At 40.9% G+C, this 19156-nt stretch overlaps 2 protein-coding genes across 3 annotated transcripts; both read left to right on the top strand.

Annotated features, from left to right (window-relative positions):
- The first annotated feature begins 739 nt into the window (after positions 1-739).
- On the top strand, positions 740-12760 carry LOC140762329 (uncharacterized). 2 transcript variants are annotated; one of them, XM_073100064.1, is made up of 4 exons: positions 740-1481; positions 9466-9764; positions 9884-10021; positions 10783-12760. In XM_073100064.1, exons 1-4 carry the CDS (start codon positions 1289-1291, stop codon positions 12334-12336), a joined length of 2184 nt encoding a protein of 727 aa, XP_072956165.1. In that variant the 5' UTR covers positions 740-1288; the 3' UTR covers positions 12337-12760. The 2 variants fall into 2 exon arrangements, with proteins under 2 accessions (XP_072956165.1, XP_072956164.1); XM_073100063.1 differs by having other exon boundaries at positions 741-1481; positions 9489-9764; positions 10783-12758.
- A 1229-nt stretch (positions 12761-13989) lies between these two features.
- On the top strand, positions 13990-18845 carry LOC140762330 (conserved oligomeric Golgi complex subunit 4). The gene is made up of 2 exons (XM_073100065.1): positions 13990-15795; positions 18102-18845. The coding sequence occupies exons 1-2, from the start codon at positions 14173-14175 to the stop codon at positions 18729-18731; spliced, it is 2253 nt and encodes a 750-aa protein (XP_072956166.1). The 5' UTR covers positions 13990-14172; the 3' UTR covers positions 18732-18845.
- Positions 18846-19156: the final 311 nt, after the last annotated feature.

The following is a 19156-nucleotide window of genomic DNA, read 5'->3' on the forward strand; positions in this document are numbered from 1 at the left end:
ATGATACAACTTTAAAATTAATTTTCATTCACTTTTTTTTTATAGATTTAAATAAATAAATATGTGATATTAAAGTACTCAATTCTACTGTTAATCCGTCATTAATAATGTGCACACCCTACTTAAATTTGGACTCAAAGTTTATATAAAATTTATGTTCAAATACATAAATTTTTCAAGAGATATCAATACTCTAACTCACAAATTCTAAAATTATAAATTTACTCATAATTTTAGGAAAGCTAATTGAGATGAAAATTGACTTGCTAATTAAGGTAATATCATAACGTATGTGTATATTTGGGATAGCGGTTTGTCGGATAAACTACTCCACTTTTTGGTTTTCGAGTCTTACGGAGTTTTTATAATAGTTACAAAATTTTTAATATATTTTTATCTTTTTCTTTAAAATAAAGCAAAAAATTAGATTATCCCGGAAAAAAAGAAGCTAAAATAATAAAAACAAAATTATATTGTTCTTTGTTTTCGGAACAAATTGCTGGAGAGATAAATTCCGTTTGTCACGTGCGAGACAACTCCCATCAACCATACTCATCCTTCCGCAAATGCCGCTCGCCCGCACCTCCCAATTTCAAAACAAGGAAGCTTCCAAACCCATATTCCGGTAACAGCTTCCTTATTCTTACCGACGGTGAACCTTACACTGAACCTGCAGTTGAACACCGTAGTTCCTTCTCTATCAGCGTGGGTGTAAAGGAGGATGTCATGTTCCAACTTCCTCGTGACATCGCTTTCCTCTCAGAACCCCCCTGACCTCCATCTTCAAATAAGAAAGAGAAAGACGATTGGCTTAAAGCCTTATGGTAGTTCTAGTTCTTCTACTTGGAAAGTATACTCTTTGCCAATTCTCCAGTTCTCTCTCTCTCTCTCTATATTATTTTGGCTACTAAAACCTCATAACAAGTTACGATTCAGAGAAGTTAATAATGGGATGTACTTGGGCTGCTGTTATCTCCCAGTTTGACTTTAAATTGCCTGTCAGTTTTCCACTCATTATTTTAAACTTGGGCTTTGTTTTTAGGAGTCGAACGTTGGGTCTGACCCAAATAAATATATCTAATAAGGCAGTAAACTCTGGGAGAGTTCTTATCTCTTGGACCCAGTACTTTTTTGTTTCTATTTCTTTTTTTTTTTTCTTCTCTCCTTAGCTGGGAGAGATGGCGAGGCACAAGGCGGCGATGGCGGCGGCGGCGCATCTCGAGGAGGGGTCGTCGTCGCAGAGGCTGGTGGAGGCGGCCTTGCGGGGTGACGTGGAGGCGGTGGAGGAATGCCTGCGAGAGGAGATGGTGGATGTGAACTACGTGGGAGCGGTGGTCTTGAGGGCCAAGTGCACGGAGGCGGTTCTCCGCGAGGAGGCAGGGGACGAAGTCAAGATCGAGTACCAGGAGTTCAAGACCGACGTCACACCGCTCTTCGCCGCCGCCCATTCCGGCCACATCGAGGTGGTCAGGAGACTTCTGGTACTAATCCACTTCCTTTTCCCTCTGTGGTTCTTCGTATGGCAGATTTGCTTACGCATTTCAAATTGGTAAGGTGGATGAGTGTAATGTCTCCGATTGCGTGAGTTGGGTTTCGAACTTCTTGTTGCATCCTTTGAGATGCACAACTGAACCGATTTATGTTGCTAAGAGGTTGAAATTAGTAACTTTTCATGATTTTTGGTAGAAACTTCCAACTTTTTAAGCATGGGGATAAAGAAATCAATGATAATACTTTCGAGCGATTCTTTATGTAAATTTAAGTAGGTTGGTACCGATCGACTTCCTTTTTCCTTTCCTTCCTTAGTCTTTCTGCAACCATTACTTGATTTTTGCCGACACATTTTAAAAGATTTGCAGTGGACCATTTGGTTTTGGATTTCTTTTCCTTGTAAAGCTCGATAGAACTCTAGTCCTTTTTGGCTCTCCTTGCAGCATTCTTTGATAGGGTTGCAAAATTTGAATACATAAGTCAGATGATGTATAATTGAAAAGATTTATGTTGCAATATTTGAATACACAAGACAAATGATTTTTCCTTGTAGCATTCTTTGATCGGGTTTCTTTTTCTTTATTGCGCCTCACCCTTTTATCCTGTTTCATGTGGGGAACTTTTTCTAATGCTTAAATAAGTTTAGCAATTCCTTATTTAAGGACAGTCCTTTGTGTAAGAAACTAATAAGGGCCGGTTTGGATACTGAATTTTCTATATGATCAGGCTGGTTAAACTTTCCTTCGGAATCCTCAGTGGTATATAAAAATTTTCCTGTGAAGTTATTTGAAAATCATTTTCTTGATATCTGAACCTCTTATAGGGTTAATAACCACTGGAACTATAGTCTTTTTATGTGGCATTATTTGGCTAAGATACAATATTTGAACACCCAAGATAGATGAGACACAATTCAGTTTATGCTCATGAGAGGCTAAACTGTTTCCTTTTTCCCTCGTTACTTGCCCTCTTCTGGCGGAATGTTACACATGTGGTTAAGACTGGGGAAAAATAACCTTATATAGAGGTTTGGAAAAATATATAGGTCTAAGTGTGTCTGGCTGTAAACTCAGTAGATTGGTATGCTGGCTATTTTGAACTGATCTAGTGCATTAGCTGCTTATAATTTTTCTTGCTGTTGCTGTTGTTATTTTGTCTCTTTCATTAAATTACATTTTGAGATATTAGTTTATTCATACATCAGCAAAGATACTGTTGCATCACTGTGACGTTGTTGTTGAAGGAGTCATTCTTATGTGACAATAGTATCATTAGTATTAGTTCTTCAAACTAAAGTACGAATATTGCATTCACCAGAGGATATGTGTATTTACTTTATTGGTTTTGCATAAACATGATCAAAGTTGATATCCATAGGTCCAGTCTTCATTATAAGATGTAATCCAAATTGGCTGAAGACAGTTGATGATATATAATGTGATACAGTAGAATATTTGGAAGCAAGCATTTATTTTTCATTGTTAAATACCACTAATAACATACCTTGGAATTTTTAGGAATATTTGACATATTTGGAGATGATATTTGGAAACCATCTCCTTAACTTAACATATAGGACTTTTATAAGCTGGCCATTCTAATTTGCAAGATTATATTTCTAGCCTTGTTTCTGATATTGGTTCATTTTCATAAATGCCTAACTAAAGATCATAAATGTATATCATTTAGACAATTTAACCATTGACACAAAGTGCCGTAGCTCTAGAATTGATTATTTCGAGGAATTTCTTTTGAGAAACATTGTGAACATTAAAGAGTTTTAAACCAAACTCTAGTAAGCTTAAATAGGCAAACCATTCTTTTTTTGTTTGTTTGTGGGGGAAATGGGAATAGGAAGATATCTTTTGATAAGGTTGGTCTTTTTGTAGGAGATTTATTTTAGATTATTATAATTTGCAGTTATGCACATATTCCCCTCAAAATATGCTCCTTCAAATTATATTAGATCAACAATGGTTGTGCCAACCAATACGGGGCGTGTCGGTCAACACTTGCCGTACCGGCGGCGTATCGATACGTGGCATGAGGGGTGCCGCATGACAACCTTCCTAGTAGCACTTCACTGAAGACTATTTGTCGTTGTCGTCATCGTTGTTCGCTGTCGCTTGTTGTTATCGCCAACCTCGTTGTTGCCGATTGCGACGCGGATGTCCTAGCCCCTGTTGGCTCGAGGAGGTAGACGACCTGAGTGGGTTGGGTCGATTTTGAATACAAATTTAAGTTGCGGATCTGAATCATTGTAATCAGCGACCTCAGGCACAACGGGTGATGGTGAGCTGCATCGGCGGTGACAACAACGACGACTAGAACAACAGCGACGAACTGCTACTTGTCTCCCTCATTTTTTTCTCTCCCTCTCTTGCTACACGGCAAGTGTCGTGGCACGGCCATCCATGTGTTAGACTTCAAATTGAAAGTAGACATTGTATTTACTATTACAAGGCTTATTTCCTAGTATTTATGTGTATCTTAGTCCAAGTCAATAATTTTCTTAATTAAAACTCAAAAGATTATGAATCGAGTATTCATATCAAAGTTGACACTAAAGATGAATGCCCAATTATAGAGCTTAGAGTTTGAGATATCCCTATTATAATGATGCCAAAGTAAGACTGTAGAAAGTTGTACATGTAAATCATAGATATTTCAAGGTTATCTTGTCAAAGTACCGATGTATGTATCTTAAAAAGATGTTCACAACATCTTGATGTATCCAATGTTAGACTCTACTTTAGGTAACGAATAAGTTTTTCTAAAGCTTTAAAAATGTTTTTACAATTTTTTGACCAATTGTTGTGTCTCAAGATTGTGAGAAACTAATCCCATGGTAAAGTGAGAGAATGTGCTCCTAATTTTTTTAACCTTGGAATCAGGTTTGAGGTATTCACATGGCGACAAAATTTGTTAAATCATGTTTTAAGGATGTAATAGAAAGTTTGCAGTCTAGATCATATATACATATATGTCATATATACTATTTACAATATGATTTATTGTTTTAAATTGTGTCTGGGCTGCAAGACCTAATATATGCATAATATTTAGTAATTCTCCTAGTTATCTCTATGATTACCAAATTTCCTTGCTACATGAAGCCGAATATAAAGGTAATAGTATGGTACTGAATGATTATAAAATATGTTACAAATCAGATCTGGACCGATCCGGATGTAAGAAAATTATAAAAATTTAAATAGTGGTAGCCTTGTGAGTTAGGGTTTTAATGGCTCTTGTTTCACCCTAATCGAAGGTCGAGATAAAAAGTTAAAAATAAAATAGTGGAAATAAGTCAGAACGAGACAAAACAGTAAATATCCAATGTTGTGGTAATCGTCGGAGGGTGGTAAACGACCAAAGGTGGTGGTGGACGGCCGTATGGTAGAATAGCTGTAGGAGGAAGGTGGTGGCTAGGGTTTGGAAGCTTTAGAGGTTCTACGGCTATGATCTACTCTTAGAAAGGTAAAATGTCATTTAACGATTACGATAAAACGATAAATACGGTAATAAAAAAAGAACTAAACTCAATTAGTTTTCAATGCTTGAATTATTGGATTCTTGGATGTATAATAAAGAAGCTCTGCTTCTTTACATATAACGGTGGGGTACAATGAGTCCTACTTGGACTAACCCTAAAGATTTATATGACTCGAACTAAGACTTGCCTTAGACTAACCCTAAAGGCTTATACGACTCTAACTAGAACTTACGTTAGACTAACCTTAAAGGCTTATACGACTCGAACTAGGACTTGCCTTAGAAATTTACCTGACTTAATTGAACTTATCTTAGTGGCTTACATGACTTAACTAGACTTGCTTTAAGTGTTTACATAAGAGATAAACATGACCTAGAGATAAACATGACTTAGCTAAATCAGTCTTCCTTATCCTTCTCGGAATGTTTCTTTATTCTGCCATAGATAAATTCCTAATATAGAGAAACCTTGAATACGAAAGTTGTTGATCAGGAGGTTTTCGATCTTCTCTAAGTGGTTTCATAATATTTGGTTGACTAATGAATATCTGCAGAATAATTAAATAAATTTTAACCTACTTAGACTCTTACTAAACTAGATAAGCAATATAAATAAGATAATTAGACTCGATCTATCGAGCCTAATGTTCCTATGATGTGATTCGATTTGACCCAGATCTCATTAATCCATCACGCTTCCATCTACCTTGTCGTCAAGGTGTTCATGGTGGTTTCTAAATTTTCGTTCGCTCTCAAAATTTATGTCCTCGATCTTCGTATGGATCTCGTCTGTGACGTAGAGTTCTGCTCTAGGGCCTACTTGTTCAAGCCATAGTCTGTTCTAGTCGCGAATAGCTTAGACCAAATCCTAGCCATGAGTGGTTCGAGTTTGGGTTTTAGTGCATACAGTTTAGACCATGACTTGGGTGTGGATGGTCCGAGGAAGGGAGTGGATGTGATGGCTTAGACTGGGAACACTTGGATCGCCGTCGGTGGAAAGTAAGAATTTTTGGCCCTAGCTTCCACTGCGGGTGTGGAAGACGGTATCGCGATTGTTGCTGAGGGCTGCTTCGGTGTTGCTACGGTAAAGGGCTTAATCTGCAAGGATAGAGGGTGCTTCACCTTAATCGGAGGAAGGTTGGTTGTCGTGGTTTGGATGGTCGCCACGGTTTCACCATTATTAGTGCTTGAAGGTGGAGGTGGCACATGTTCCGCAGTGGTTGGCGACGGTGGTGGCGCAGGGTGGTGGTAACGAACCTGGATAGCTGCCGTCAAGGTTTGGAAAGCATTTTCAATCCTTTCAGAGCTCTTCTCGATGGATTTAGTGACATCGTTAGAAAATTCTTTAAAAATTGTCTTCGCCTATGCCGGCGGCTTGTCGTCGACTGTTGGTGGTGCCGAGAAAACCTCAACGGGGATGGAGATGATTTTTTGGTCCTCCATAGCTGCGATCCCCCCTGGGTTAGCTTTGGATCACGTGTTCACCATTGTCCGATGAATGTCAACTCTGATCACATTAGAATATGGCTATAAGGGCCTCTTTGTAGTTGATGTGCATGACAAGAACTAATATACTAAGTGAAATTATAGTCTAGCAAGTGGAAGGGTTGTGTTATTAGCATGTAACCCAGTTTCAGCTGGATTGGCCTATACTTGATTAGTCTCGGGTTTTGATCAGCCCTATTGGCCAATCCTATCTAATACGAGTACAAGTGGTTGGATACGGGTTGGCTTCGACCCGTATTTGACTTAGGGACATTAATAATTGATGTCCCTTTTATACTAGCCCACACTCCCATCTTTGTTTTATCTCTTATTCTCTACTTATCCATTGAATCCATCGGCACCCGAGCAAGATCCCAAGTGACTTCGACATCCAGCGACGACCTTTGGCAAAATTTGACGATCTCAACCTCGGACGACCTAGGGTGTATATATTCTTTTTGTTTTTTGTTTTTTTTTTCTTTCATTTCTCTCTCTTTCTTCCTCTCTTTCCTCTGGTGACTCTGGCGAGCTTCCTCCCTACCCTCTCATTTTCTTCCTCCCCCCTCTCTATTATTGTAGCTAACAAATCTACTGTAGTAATAGTGAGAGAGGAGGAAGTGAGCAGAAAGAGAGAGGAAAGGGAGGAAGAGAGAGGGAGGGAGAGGGAAGAAGAGAGAGAAGGGAAAAGAAGAAAGAGGAAAAAAAAGAGAGTTGTGGGCTATGATAGTAAGAGTGAAAGAAAAGTGGAGAGAGAGGTGAAGAGAAGGGAGAGAGAAATGGAGGCAAAAGAGGAGAGTTGTGGGTTGTGGTAGTAAGAGTGAGAGGGAAGGAGAGAGAAAGAAAGAAAGGGGAAGAGAAGGGAGTAAGAATTTCCTCCTTAACTTTGCTATTATCATCAATGTCAACAGGGTTATGCATCAATTCTTTACGAATTGTTGAATCTATATTGTACAAATTGTTTATTATTCTTTTTATGTTACAATTTGTCCCTTAACTTTAGAAAAATTTAATGTCACCATTCCATTAGTGTACCGTCAAAAAAATTAGGTAAGTCAACTTATGTGGTAGTCCTATCAAACTATATCAGTTGGGAAATGACATAGATGCCCCTTGTTGGAGAGAAGGTAACTTAATTTTATTTTGGTCCACCCTCATCGTCATTCTTCCCTCCCCATTCTCTCCCTTCCCTCATCTTCATTCTTTCCTTCTATTCTCTCCTCCTCTTCACCACCACCACCTCCTCCTCCATCACCAACTACCTCCCTCATTCGTAGTACTACACCGCCACCACCTTTATTATGTACGGATGATGCAATGGCCTATGCTAGGTCGGAGCGATGCCCACGCACCAACTTGAAATTCGTCAGGCTCGGCTTGGATTGCGGCCCTTCCCCAATGACGCTACCTCCCGTGGAGGCCCATCACCCTTATCAGTGATGGCACTGGCGGAATTGCTGAGAAGGGAGCAACATGGGAGGTTGTCAGTGTGGGTCGGGGAGGCAATGGCTAGCTCCTGTCGCGTTGAAAGGGATAGGGAGGCTGCGAGAGCTCGCTGCCATGCCATGTGGGACAGGGGGAGGCGGTGAGCTCAACGCTATCGCCCTCTTGCTCACGCGTCGCCATCATTGTCGTTGTTCTCCAACTCATGTGTTGTCGCCACTGCCGTCGTCCTCTAGTTCATGCACTACCGCTGTTGCTGTAGCCTTCCCACCCACGGGCCACTAAGTGGAGAGTGGAGAGAGAAGAGAGGTTAATTTATTTGATGATAATGATGTAATTTGTAATTTATTTTTGTTTAAAAATTAATAATATTGTGATATATTAATTAGGGGTATAATAGTCATTATATGTATTCTATTATTGTCGTTTGTCTTTTTACTTAGATCCAAAGTTTATGGAGGACATTATAACCTAAAAAAATTTAGAGGGTCTTCGTAAAAATGGAGTATAGTTCAGGGGGTGTAGCTGTAATTAACCCTTTTACTTATGAGATAAGCCAACATATATTTTCTAACTTCCATAATTATTCGAGTACAAGCTAGCTATATTTCCTTGCCTTTTAGATGGTGACATCGTCACGTATTTTTTTTTCACACTAATTATATTTGACACGTTTTTTATTTTGCCCAAGAGTACTACAATGTTGCCATTTAATGTCGGTATCGTATGACTTTACTTTTGAATCCATTTTTTCTTTCCTTCTCCCTCTCTTCTTCCCTCTCTCCTTACTCCCTTCTCTTTCCTTCTCCCTCTCTTCTCCCTTCTCTCCTTATTGCCGCAACCCACAACTCTCCTTTTATCCTTTATTTCCTTTCTCTCTCCCCCTTTTCTTCTCTTCTCTTTCTCTTTCTTCTTCCCTCTCCTTCTTACTGCAGTAAAAGTGACAGAGAGTGGGAGGAAGAGAGTAGAGAGGAAGAAAGAGAGAGAGAAGAAAGAAAAAGAAAACAAAAAACAAAAATATACTCATTTGATGTTGCCGGAGGTCAAGATCATCAAATCTTTGTCAGAGGACGTCCTTGAATGTCTAGGTAGGCGAGGATCTGCTCCAACGCCGATGGATTCGGTGGGAGAGTAGAGAATGATAGAGAAAGAGAGGAAAGAGAGAAAGGAGAGAGAGAAGAGAGAGGGGAAGGTGGGTCGAGGACACGGGTCGTATCCGACCACCCATACTCATATCGAGCGGGATCGGCTGATCCCGACCCAATACGGATCGGGCACGCGATCTGGCTGAAACCAGTACTAGTTTCGACCTGGGCTCGGGAATGGCAAAAACTGGTTCCATGGTTTTGGACTATTATTGGTTGAAGCCGATCTGGTTTGGCTCAAATGGTTGTCTAGGGGTCAAAACCAAAAACCTGCTGAAACTAAAACAGAAATTGAAACTTCAATATAAGTTGTTATATAGTTCTACTTCAAGATTATATAGTTAAATATTTTTTTGTTGTATATATTATTCAATCAATACATTCATTTTAGCTATTCACGAGATTTCAGAAGCTCATTTCCTCCATTGGCAGTCAGCTGGAGCTGACGTAAATCAGGAACTATTTCGGGGTTATGCAACGACAGCTGCTGCACGAGAAGGCCACTGCAATATTCTAGATATGCTTTTGAAAGCTGGAGCCTCCCAAGCAGCTTGTGAAGATGCCCTACTGGAGGCTAGTCTTTTTGGTGAGTTTGAAGCAGTGGAGTTATTGATATGCTCAGACATGGCAAGGCCTGATTCTGCTGCACATGCAATTGTGATTGCATGTTCCAGAGGATTTGTTGATGTAGTGGCCACATTACTTAAGGTACATAAATTCACATTTTCCTTTTGTTACATTTGTTACAAGTGTTACTTGTTTCTTCCAGCTATATGATGCCTGTGTTCAAAGCTGTTGATAATTTGACTTTCATTTTCAATGTTCAGAATGGAGTGGACATAAATTGCACAGACAGAGTTCTCTTGCGGTCAATAAAGCCTGCACTGCATGCAAATGTAGATTCCACTCCTCTCATAGCTGCAATTGTCGGACGTCAAGTTTCTACAGTGAAATGTTTATTGGAGGTATTATTCTCCCTTCTCCTTATTTACGAGTTTGAGGATGGCCTTTGTTCTGTTGCTATCTTGCTGTGGTATCTCACAAGTAGCAGCATGAGAGAAAAAAAGAAAATTTATTTTCACTTCGTAATGAAATTTCATGGACTTGTAAATAGATCACAGAATTTTGTGTTTATTTAATCTACCTGAAAAGGGAAAGCTCATGTAGGAATGTAAACTACTCTCTGTTCAGTGTTCATAATTTCCTTTCGCTAGTTACTATTATTTCTGTCATTTTCTTTAAAATAGCGGGTAGCCAAAGTATGACAGCTCGAGCTGTTTATAAATTATAACTACATCTGAGTTTCTGCAATTCAGGTATTTTTAACCAATTGAGTGTAATCATTTTCATTCAACAATTGGCATGCCAACAGTTTCAATTGAGTTGTTCATCCTAGATTCTGCAGTTTCAACTTTTCCATCCACTGAGATTATCATCCTCTATTGATATCCGTTTTAACTGTCATATACTTGCAGAAGTACTTTCTGATCTTCTTTACTTTCAGTTGTTTCTTAAAATTTCAAGACAAGTTAGTTAAAAAAGATGTGAAATCATCTCTGATCTGGGCTTCAGGCATTCAGAAACTTTTCATGCGGAATTTCAAAGAAACTAACTTTGCAATATGTAGGAAAGTTTTGCTGTTTAATATTATGTTTGAATGGTATCACATGTGGACAAAATATTTGAAATTTCATCTACCTATTCAAGAGCTACAGTTTGGATGCAGGCTGGTGCAAGGACAGACTGTCTAGTTCGCGTTGGTGCATGGTCCTGGGACATTCTATCTGGCGAGGAGCTGAGAGTAGGTGCATGCTTGGGTGAGCCTTATACTGCAGCATGGTGTGCAGTAGAGTATTATGAAACTAGTGGTGAAATTCTAAAACAGCTACTGCAACATGAACCACATTTACTTGAGAAACCACATGTAGGTAGAACTCTTCTTTGCCATGCAATCCTCTGTGGAAATCCCAAAGCAGTTGATATGCTGCTTGATGCTGGTGCCAATTTCAACTTCCCATTAACCACAAAAAATGGGCATGAATCCTACCCCATCCATTTGGCTTCTAGGCTTGGTTGTGTTGACATACTAAGACAGTTAATCTCACATGGATCTAACATTAATGTGAAGACTTCAACTGGTGATACTCCTCTGATGATCTCAGCAAAGGCTGACCATGCTGATTGTTTTCTTGAGCTACTTATAGCTGGGGCAGACCTAGGACTTGTCAATGGTTCAGGTGATACAGCATTGCATTGTGCTAAGAGAAGTGTGTTCGCATCCTCCATCATTGACATGATGACTAAGGCATTAAATGTTGGGGCAAGCATATATTCAACAGATATTAGTATTTTTTCTCCTTTACACTTTGTTGCTGAAAGTGGTGCTGTTGAACCACTTCAGATGATTCTGCACTCGTCCACTGCAGATCTGAACAAATTGGATCGTTCAGGGTTCACTCCCCTTATGGCTGCCGCAAGGGCTGGCCATGCTGAGACTTTCCGGCTCTTAATAATGGCTGGAGCTGATATTGCAGTAAAATCTCCTGAAGGCAAGTCTGTAATGTCGATCCTTCAGAATGATGCTGCTGCTAAAACTAGTGATTGCTTTGAACAAATTCTTCTCAGAGCAATGCTGGCTGATGTGATAACAGATCAAACAACATTTAGAGGTCTCCACTATGCAGCTCGGAAGGGGGACGCATCCTCAGTAATCCAACTTTTAAAGATGGGATATAATGTCGATTCTCTAGATGCAGATGGGTATTCTCCACTTATGCTTGCAGCTATAGAAGGAAAATCTGATGCATGCGAGATTTTACTACTACAAGGAGGTGCAGACTGTAATCTTATGAATGATCGGAATGAGACAGCTCTGTCATTAGCAAGGAGCAGCAGTAAGTCGAACAAGGTAACAGAGGGTGTTTTACTTGATCAATTAGCTCGGGCTCATGTGCTTACAGGGGAGGAGCTCTTCAAGCATACACGTGAAGGTAGGGGCTCGCCGCACATAAAGACTGTTCGGATGCTAAAATCAGGGGTGCTGACATGGGGGAGGACGGAACGACGAAATGTAGCTTGTAAGGAAGCAAGAGCGGGACCCAGCGTAATCTTCTCAAAGAACAGGACAATCGATGATGGTGATGGAAAGATGGCAATCTTTCGGGTGATTACAGTGACAGGCAGAGAAGTCCATTTTGAGGTCTGCAGTTCCTTTTCTTTGGAACTCTGGGTTCGTGGTATCAATCTGATAGTAAAAGTTGCAGCTGCTTCAGGATCTTGACAATAGGATTGGTACTGAGTAGAGATTTAACAAAAAAATTTCCATGGCCAGTGCTTGACTGGTACTGCGATGTTCAAAGTTGCAAATGCTTTTCTTTGCCCGTGGGGTCAGTACATGATCTTGTATGTTGCTTTCTTCCTGAGCCTCTATCTTTTCATTCAGTGTACAGGTTCTTTTTTCTTTTTTATGATATTAGGCTTTTTCGGTTTTCTCCTTTTTATTTATTTAGTAAGAGTTCAGTTCTCTCCTTGAAAATGGTGTTATTGCCTAACATATTCTGGTTGTTCTCCATTTTTTTTAATCTACGAAGAAGACTGCTTCTTGAGAGATACAGCAATGCTACTCCTGTGTCATAAACTAGGAGACTTAAATACATTTTAACCCTCTTTTTTATTAGTTGTGTAATATTGTTATCCACACTTTGATTGCAGTTCAGTTGAAAAAGGAAGGATTTTTATCCAACCTTTTCAATCAAGTATCATTTGAGTTTCCTAGACTTGGTAATATTAGAAAAGCAATGGTGGGCTCAATTCCAGATAGAATTGTTTTCTGCATGGGTCAAGTAAATTAAGTTGAGTTAGTTGATTTACTTATTACTTTTAATTTTGAATTGAAACTAATAATTTACAGTGTAAGCCTAATAGCGTGACCCACTAAGATTTTATTTTATAAGTATGAATGGTCATGAGTTATTTTAAGTTTGGAATGAATATTGAGTATAAATTTTATTATTTTATATTTATATTTTTATTTGAGTTGATTATTTTTATTTTTCTAGGACTAGATTTTAACTCCTTTTCTTTGACGATAGCCGTAATATGATAACTCCTTTTCAATCTTGTTGCTTGGAATGATGTAGTTTTTTTTTTTTTTTTTTTTTAATAGTTTGTAGACTAGATAAAATTTCATTGAAGTTGGAAGTACCACTCCAATTTGAAGGTAGATCAATCAAAGTTTTACAAGAATCAAATTGATTCAAAGCATTGTTGCACCTACTCGTGCAGCAAACCTCACTATAAGTAAAATTGAGATTCATCTAATACACTCATCAATGATATAGATGCTAGACGAATCAAGATCTGGGTCTTTCCCGTTAACTGCTTTGATAACCACCCGACAATCACTAAAAAGCCAACTTTGAGAGCTTTTTTAGGCCTTCAAGAGGAGAGACTACTCCAACCAGCGGACTCTCGTTGTGCTCTAAAAACATTGATTTTTTCTAGCAATATTCTACTGGTACTCTGCAGATGGCAATCTCCACTCCTCTAGTATGTCCCCGAATCTAGGCAGCATCAAGCCAGCATACAAAATCCCCTTTGAAGGGCACTTAGTGGGCTCCTCATCCCTCAACGTTGTTGCCAGCAACTAACCAAGAAAATCACATAGTGGCTGGCATAGACAGTCTATCAGGCTCCTTCAAAACCTCTCTAGGTTAATCTCCACTCGCCTAAAAAAACAAGATGTATCTTGCTTTTCGTATGTCCCACGTTAGAGAAAAAATATACATAAGCTGATCAAGACAGACATGCTCGCTCACGGTAGGAATCATGAGTCCAGACTCTTTAGGCACATCGCACACGAGGAGGATATGCTCAGTAATCTGGATGATAAATGGGCTTACATTTTCATGTCCAGCCCGGTCTAAATTTGCGGTGTTGTAGGATTGCTAATAATGGTTCGGTCCAGTTCGGCCTGAAAATGTTGGCCCGAATCTGATCAGGATCCAACTCCATCCTTCCAAGATCCAACATCCATCTTCTCCGATCCCGTTTGTTCGGATTTTACCCCCCGATCTCGATCTCGATCTCGATCTCGATCTCACCACCCCCCACCCAAATGACGGTGGCCTCCCTCCCTCCCGACCCTCCCTCCCTCCCTCCTCCCACCGACGACTCTTCACTCTCATCCTCCATTGACTTCGGCTCTCCGGATGCTCTTTCTCAGATCCGCTCCCTAACCGATGTCGGCGCCATGACCCGCCTCCTCCACGAGTGCATCGCCTACCAGCGAGCCCTCGACCACCGCCTCGACTCCCTCCTCTCCCACCGTCCTGACCTCGACCGCCTCCTCTCCTCCCTCCTCCGCTCCTCCCCTCCACTCCTCTCTCTCGCCCGCTCCGACGCCTCCCTCCTCCTCTCCTCCTCATCCTCCACCTCCCACCTTGCCGACCTCCTCTCCTCCCGCGTTCGTCTCCTCGACCTCGCTCAGTCCCGCGCCTCCTCCACCCTCTCCCGCGTCCACGCCTTCCTTGACCGCTCCCACGCCCTCGACCTCGCCCGCCGCTCCCTCGACGCCAACGACGACCTCCCCACCGCGGCCCAAGCTATCCACTCTTTCCTCCAAATTGACGCCCAGTTCCCATCCTCCCGCTCCCAGCCCGACGACCTTCGCCGCGAGCTCCTCGAACTCAAGGCCCGCCTCGAGTCCCTCATTCGCCGCCGCCTATCCGCGGCCGTCGACTCCCAGGATCACCCCGCCGTCCTCGGCCTCGTCCGCCTCTTCCCCCTCCTCTCCCTCCGCGACGAGGGCCTCCAGATTTACGTCGCCTACCTCCGGAGGGTCATCGCCTTCCGCTCCCGCCTCGAGATCGAAAACCTCGACGATCGTGACCGCGCCCCCGTCCCCGACTTCGTGGCCTGCCTTACCGCCCTCTTTAAGGATATCGTCCTCGCCGTCGAGGACAACGACACCGTCCTACGCGAGATCTGCGGCGAGGACGGCGTCGTCTACGCCATCTGTGAGCTCCAGGAGGAGTGCGACTCCCGCGGCACTCAGATACTCAAGAAGTACATGGAGTTCCGCAAGCTCGCATACCTCGCCTCTGATATCAACTCCTACAGCAAGAATCTGCTCTCTTCTGTTGCGGCCGCCACGTCGGAGGGGCCGGACCCGAGGGAGGTGGAGAGCTACCTGGAGGAGATCCTGGTTTTGACTCAGCTCGGCGAGGACTACACAGAATTCATGGTGTCCAAGATCCGGGGACTCGGATCCGTCGCTTCCGAGCTCGGTCCCCGCGCCACAAAGGCCTTCCGGAGCGGGAGCTTTAGCAAGATGGTACAGGATCTGACTGGTTTCTACGTGATCCTCGAGGAGTTCTTCATGGTGGAGAATGTGAGGAAGGCGATCAATATCGACGAGCACGGTCTTGACAGCCTCACGACGTCGATGGTGGACGACGTGTTCTATGTGCTCCAGAGCTGCTGCAGGAGGGCGATCTCAACCTCGAGCATCAACTCGGTGCTCGCAGTGTTGAGCGGGACGATTAACCTGCTAAGCAACGAATACCAGGACGCACTGCAGCTGAAGATGAGGGAGCCCAACTTGGGGGCGAAGCTGTTCTTGGGCGGCGTTGGGGTGCAGAAGACGGGGACGGAGATAGCCACCGCTTTGAACAACATCGACGTGAGCTCGGAGTATGTTTTGAAGCTTCGGCATGAGATTGAGGAGCAGAGTTTGGAGGTAAATGACGCTTTCATTCTTGTTTCCTTTAATTTCTTACATATAACACTTTGGTAATAAGTTCTTGGTAACTTAGCTTATCACATGCCGTCTAGAATTTATAGACAAGTAGTGGACAGTGGAGGCAGAATTGAAATTTAAGCAAAATCAGTGTTTCCTATTGCTGCTCATGGCACTTTGTGGCAAGGTGAGCAAGAGAAAAGAAAAATATGTACCCCACATTGACATACATGTCTTAACTCTTTAATGAACTATTGATGCATATTATAGCCAACATATTTTTGACCTTGGTGCAAGAAGAATGATTTTTTGTTTGTTTGTTTTTGTTTTTCTGTTTGGTTTTTGTGATGAAACCAGAAGAATGAATGTAGGAGTTTTGCTTCCAATCTGACATATAGGATACCTATGTAAGCTCTAAGGTTTGATTGCAACCATAATGTAATCCATAAAACCCTTCCAAGCCACCTTACTTATGCTATCTGATCTATGCAATGATGTGGCAAGAATGCAAAGTAGGTCTTGAGAATAAAAATACATATTTTATTGGTAACATCCACTTTATACATCCTTGTTCTAGCATGATTGCTTCTCTTGTAAATCCTAAGTGTTGTTCCATTCTTTGGGTTCTTCATGGATGAATTATCTCCTTAAAGGTTTAAAATGTTGTAAAAATTAGATACTGCTCATACAAGATTAAAAGGGCCATATGTGGGTTCTGCAGTGTTCCTTTTATTATTGATACTCTGATCATTGCATGAGTTGTCAGATAGTTTGCTGATTTGGCTTGGTTGTTTGGTATTTCAGAATTCAATATCTATCACCTGAAGAGTGTTTTGTAGGAGAATCGTAGAAATCATCTTACTGCAGTAGCCCACAGTGGCCACATATATGTTAGTTTGACTGGCAGAAGTCCAGCTAGAAACTTACACTGATCTTTGAATATTGAAATTTACTACTCAAAGCTCGAACACAAATTTATTTTGTTTTGCACTTAATGATGATAATTCTGCATAACTTGTCTTGTAAAGTTAATTTCCTAGATGTCGTTGCTTTATTCCTCACCAGATCTCTGTTTTAAGTTCTGAATTCTGAGCTAGCAAGACAATAAATTAAGGTTGTGCATGTGTGTCTACCTTGACCTAATCTTAAGGTATAGTGATTTGCATATTGCCACATGCAGGCAGTAATTCTTTCCAAGCACAGGTAGATCAGATGCTCTTTCATTTTCTCTTTTGAATGACCTTTCCTGACAATAGTTTCATAATTTCATTCCTAACTTGGTTTTGCCTCAGTATTAGGTCTAACGACTTTGTGGGTGAAGGCAAAGGTGGATCTCTATTACTCTTTTTAAACTGAGATTTGAATAGATCAGCTGAAAGAAATTAAAGTTGTTTACAGGGTCAATTCAATCTGCACAGGAGCCATTAAAGATGCACTAACCTTATATTTCATTAGGGTAAATTACAGTTTGGCTCCATTTTAACTTACCCCTATGTACTTTAAACTTGAGCACTTACTCCTTCTGTTGTCCAGACTAAGTGGCAATAGTTAGTCAATATTAACGGGTATGTAAAAATATTTAACCACAGAAATACAAACTATAATTTGACTAAGTCTAAAATGATGATGGTAGTGGTAATTTAGTTATTTAGCAATTTGCTTGTGATATAAACATTGGTATCAATTATGGTACTTGGTAGCAGTAGTTTGGTCATTTAATTTTGAATGGAAAATTCAAAAGTTGCAACTTTGTCTGGACCACAAGGGAGGTTAAGAGTTTAAATTTTAAGTATGGGACTGTAAACTGAAATCAAGCCAGTCCATAGGGGTAAAATTTAATTTGTCCTTCATTTTATCTGTAGGATAGTGCAATGTCATGTCTTTCATAATAAAGCTTCCCTTATATGGAGTTTGGTTAATCATCAAAGGTCAGTGAACTCTTAAGTACTTCTCCGACAACCATTCAGTTATTGCCTTTTCCTACATCAGAGACATATAATGAATGATTTGCTATCCCAATGGCTTCCTGTGGTTGATATATTGATCTGGGAGTCAACTGTAACATAAAAATTGTGACATCGTTATACTTGTACAAAGTACAAATACACACAGAAGTCCTGCTTGATGCTTCTTGCATTTATTGGTGAAGAATGAATTATCAATGAATTTCCTCCAGTGAGGATCAATGCAATTGGGATAACCAGGGTCTGTTTTTTATATTAAGTTTGTCTGCATTGGTGCTTTTCATATGCATTATTAGATTCTTCATAGTTGTACTAATCAATTCCTGCTGGAATGTGCCTCAGGCTTTCCCTGCACCTGCAGACAGAGAGAAGATCAAATCCTGCTTATCAGAGCTAGGTGAGATAAGTAGCGCCTTTAAGAAGATCTTGAATGCTGGAATGGAGCAGCTAGTTGCGACTGTAACACCTCGCATTCGTCCAGTACTGGACAATGTTGCCACCATCAGCTATGAGCTCAACGATGCCGAGTATGGGGAGAATGAGGTGAATGACCCGTGGGTCCAGAAGCTTCTTCATGCAGTAGAAACCAACATGGTGTGGCTACAGCCAACGATGACATCCAACAATTATGACCTTTTTGTGCATCTTGCGATTGATTTCATTGTGAAGAGGCTTGAAGTGATAATGATGCAGAAGAGGTTTAGCCAGCTGGGTGGCCTGCAACTTGATAAGGAAGTCAGGGCATTGATCAACCATTTCTCAGAGATGTCGCAGAGACCGGTTCGGGACAAGTTCTCCCGCCTCTCGCAGATGTCGACCATTTTGAATTTCGAGAGGGTGTCAGAGATCTTGGATTTCTGGGGGGACAATGCAGGGCACTTAACATGGTTGCTTACTCCTGCTGAAGTGAGGAGAGTGTTAGGCCTTAGAATCGACTTCAGGCCTGAAGCTATTGCTGCCTTGAGGTTGTAATTTTAAGGTCAGACTTTGTTGTCATCTTATTATTCTTTCCTTTTTCTTCAAATATACCTTATGAGAAGCTTGATATCATTGTTCAATCTATTTACCGGATATAGGTCATTGTAAGTTCATCTTGTTACGGAATTGAAGAGCTTGGTCATGTTATGATTTTACGAACAATTAAATTATAACTGGCAACAAATCACTCCCCATCTTTTTCTTTAACGATCTCCAATAAAAATAGATTTAATTACACTTTGACACATCGACTACAAGACATATTTTGACTTTTACTCACCTAATCTTTTTCTCTTTGCACAACTTCGGCCTCTCAACTATTCAAAATCGTCAAATGGATCGACTTCGTTTGTTTATCGGTAGGATTTCTCATAGAAATTTCACATGCCTAGCATTGCATATGGCCCATTTTAGACTAA

Source organism: Typha angustifolia, chromosome 7 (genome assembly GCF_048772165.1).
Source record: "Typha angustifolia cultivar Huaian chromosome 7, ASM4877216v1, whole genome shotgun sequence".
Taxonomy (NCBI): domain Eukaryota; kingdom Viridiplantae; phylum Streptophyta; class Magnoliopsida; order Poales; family Typhaceae; genus Typha; species Typha angustifolia.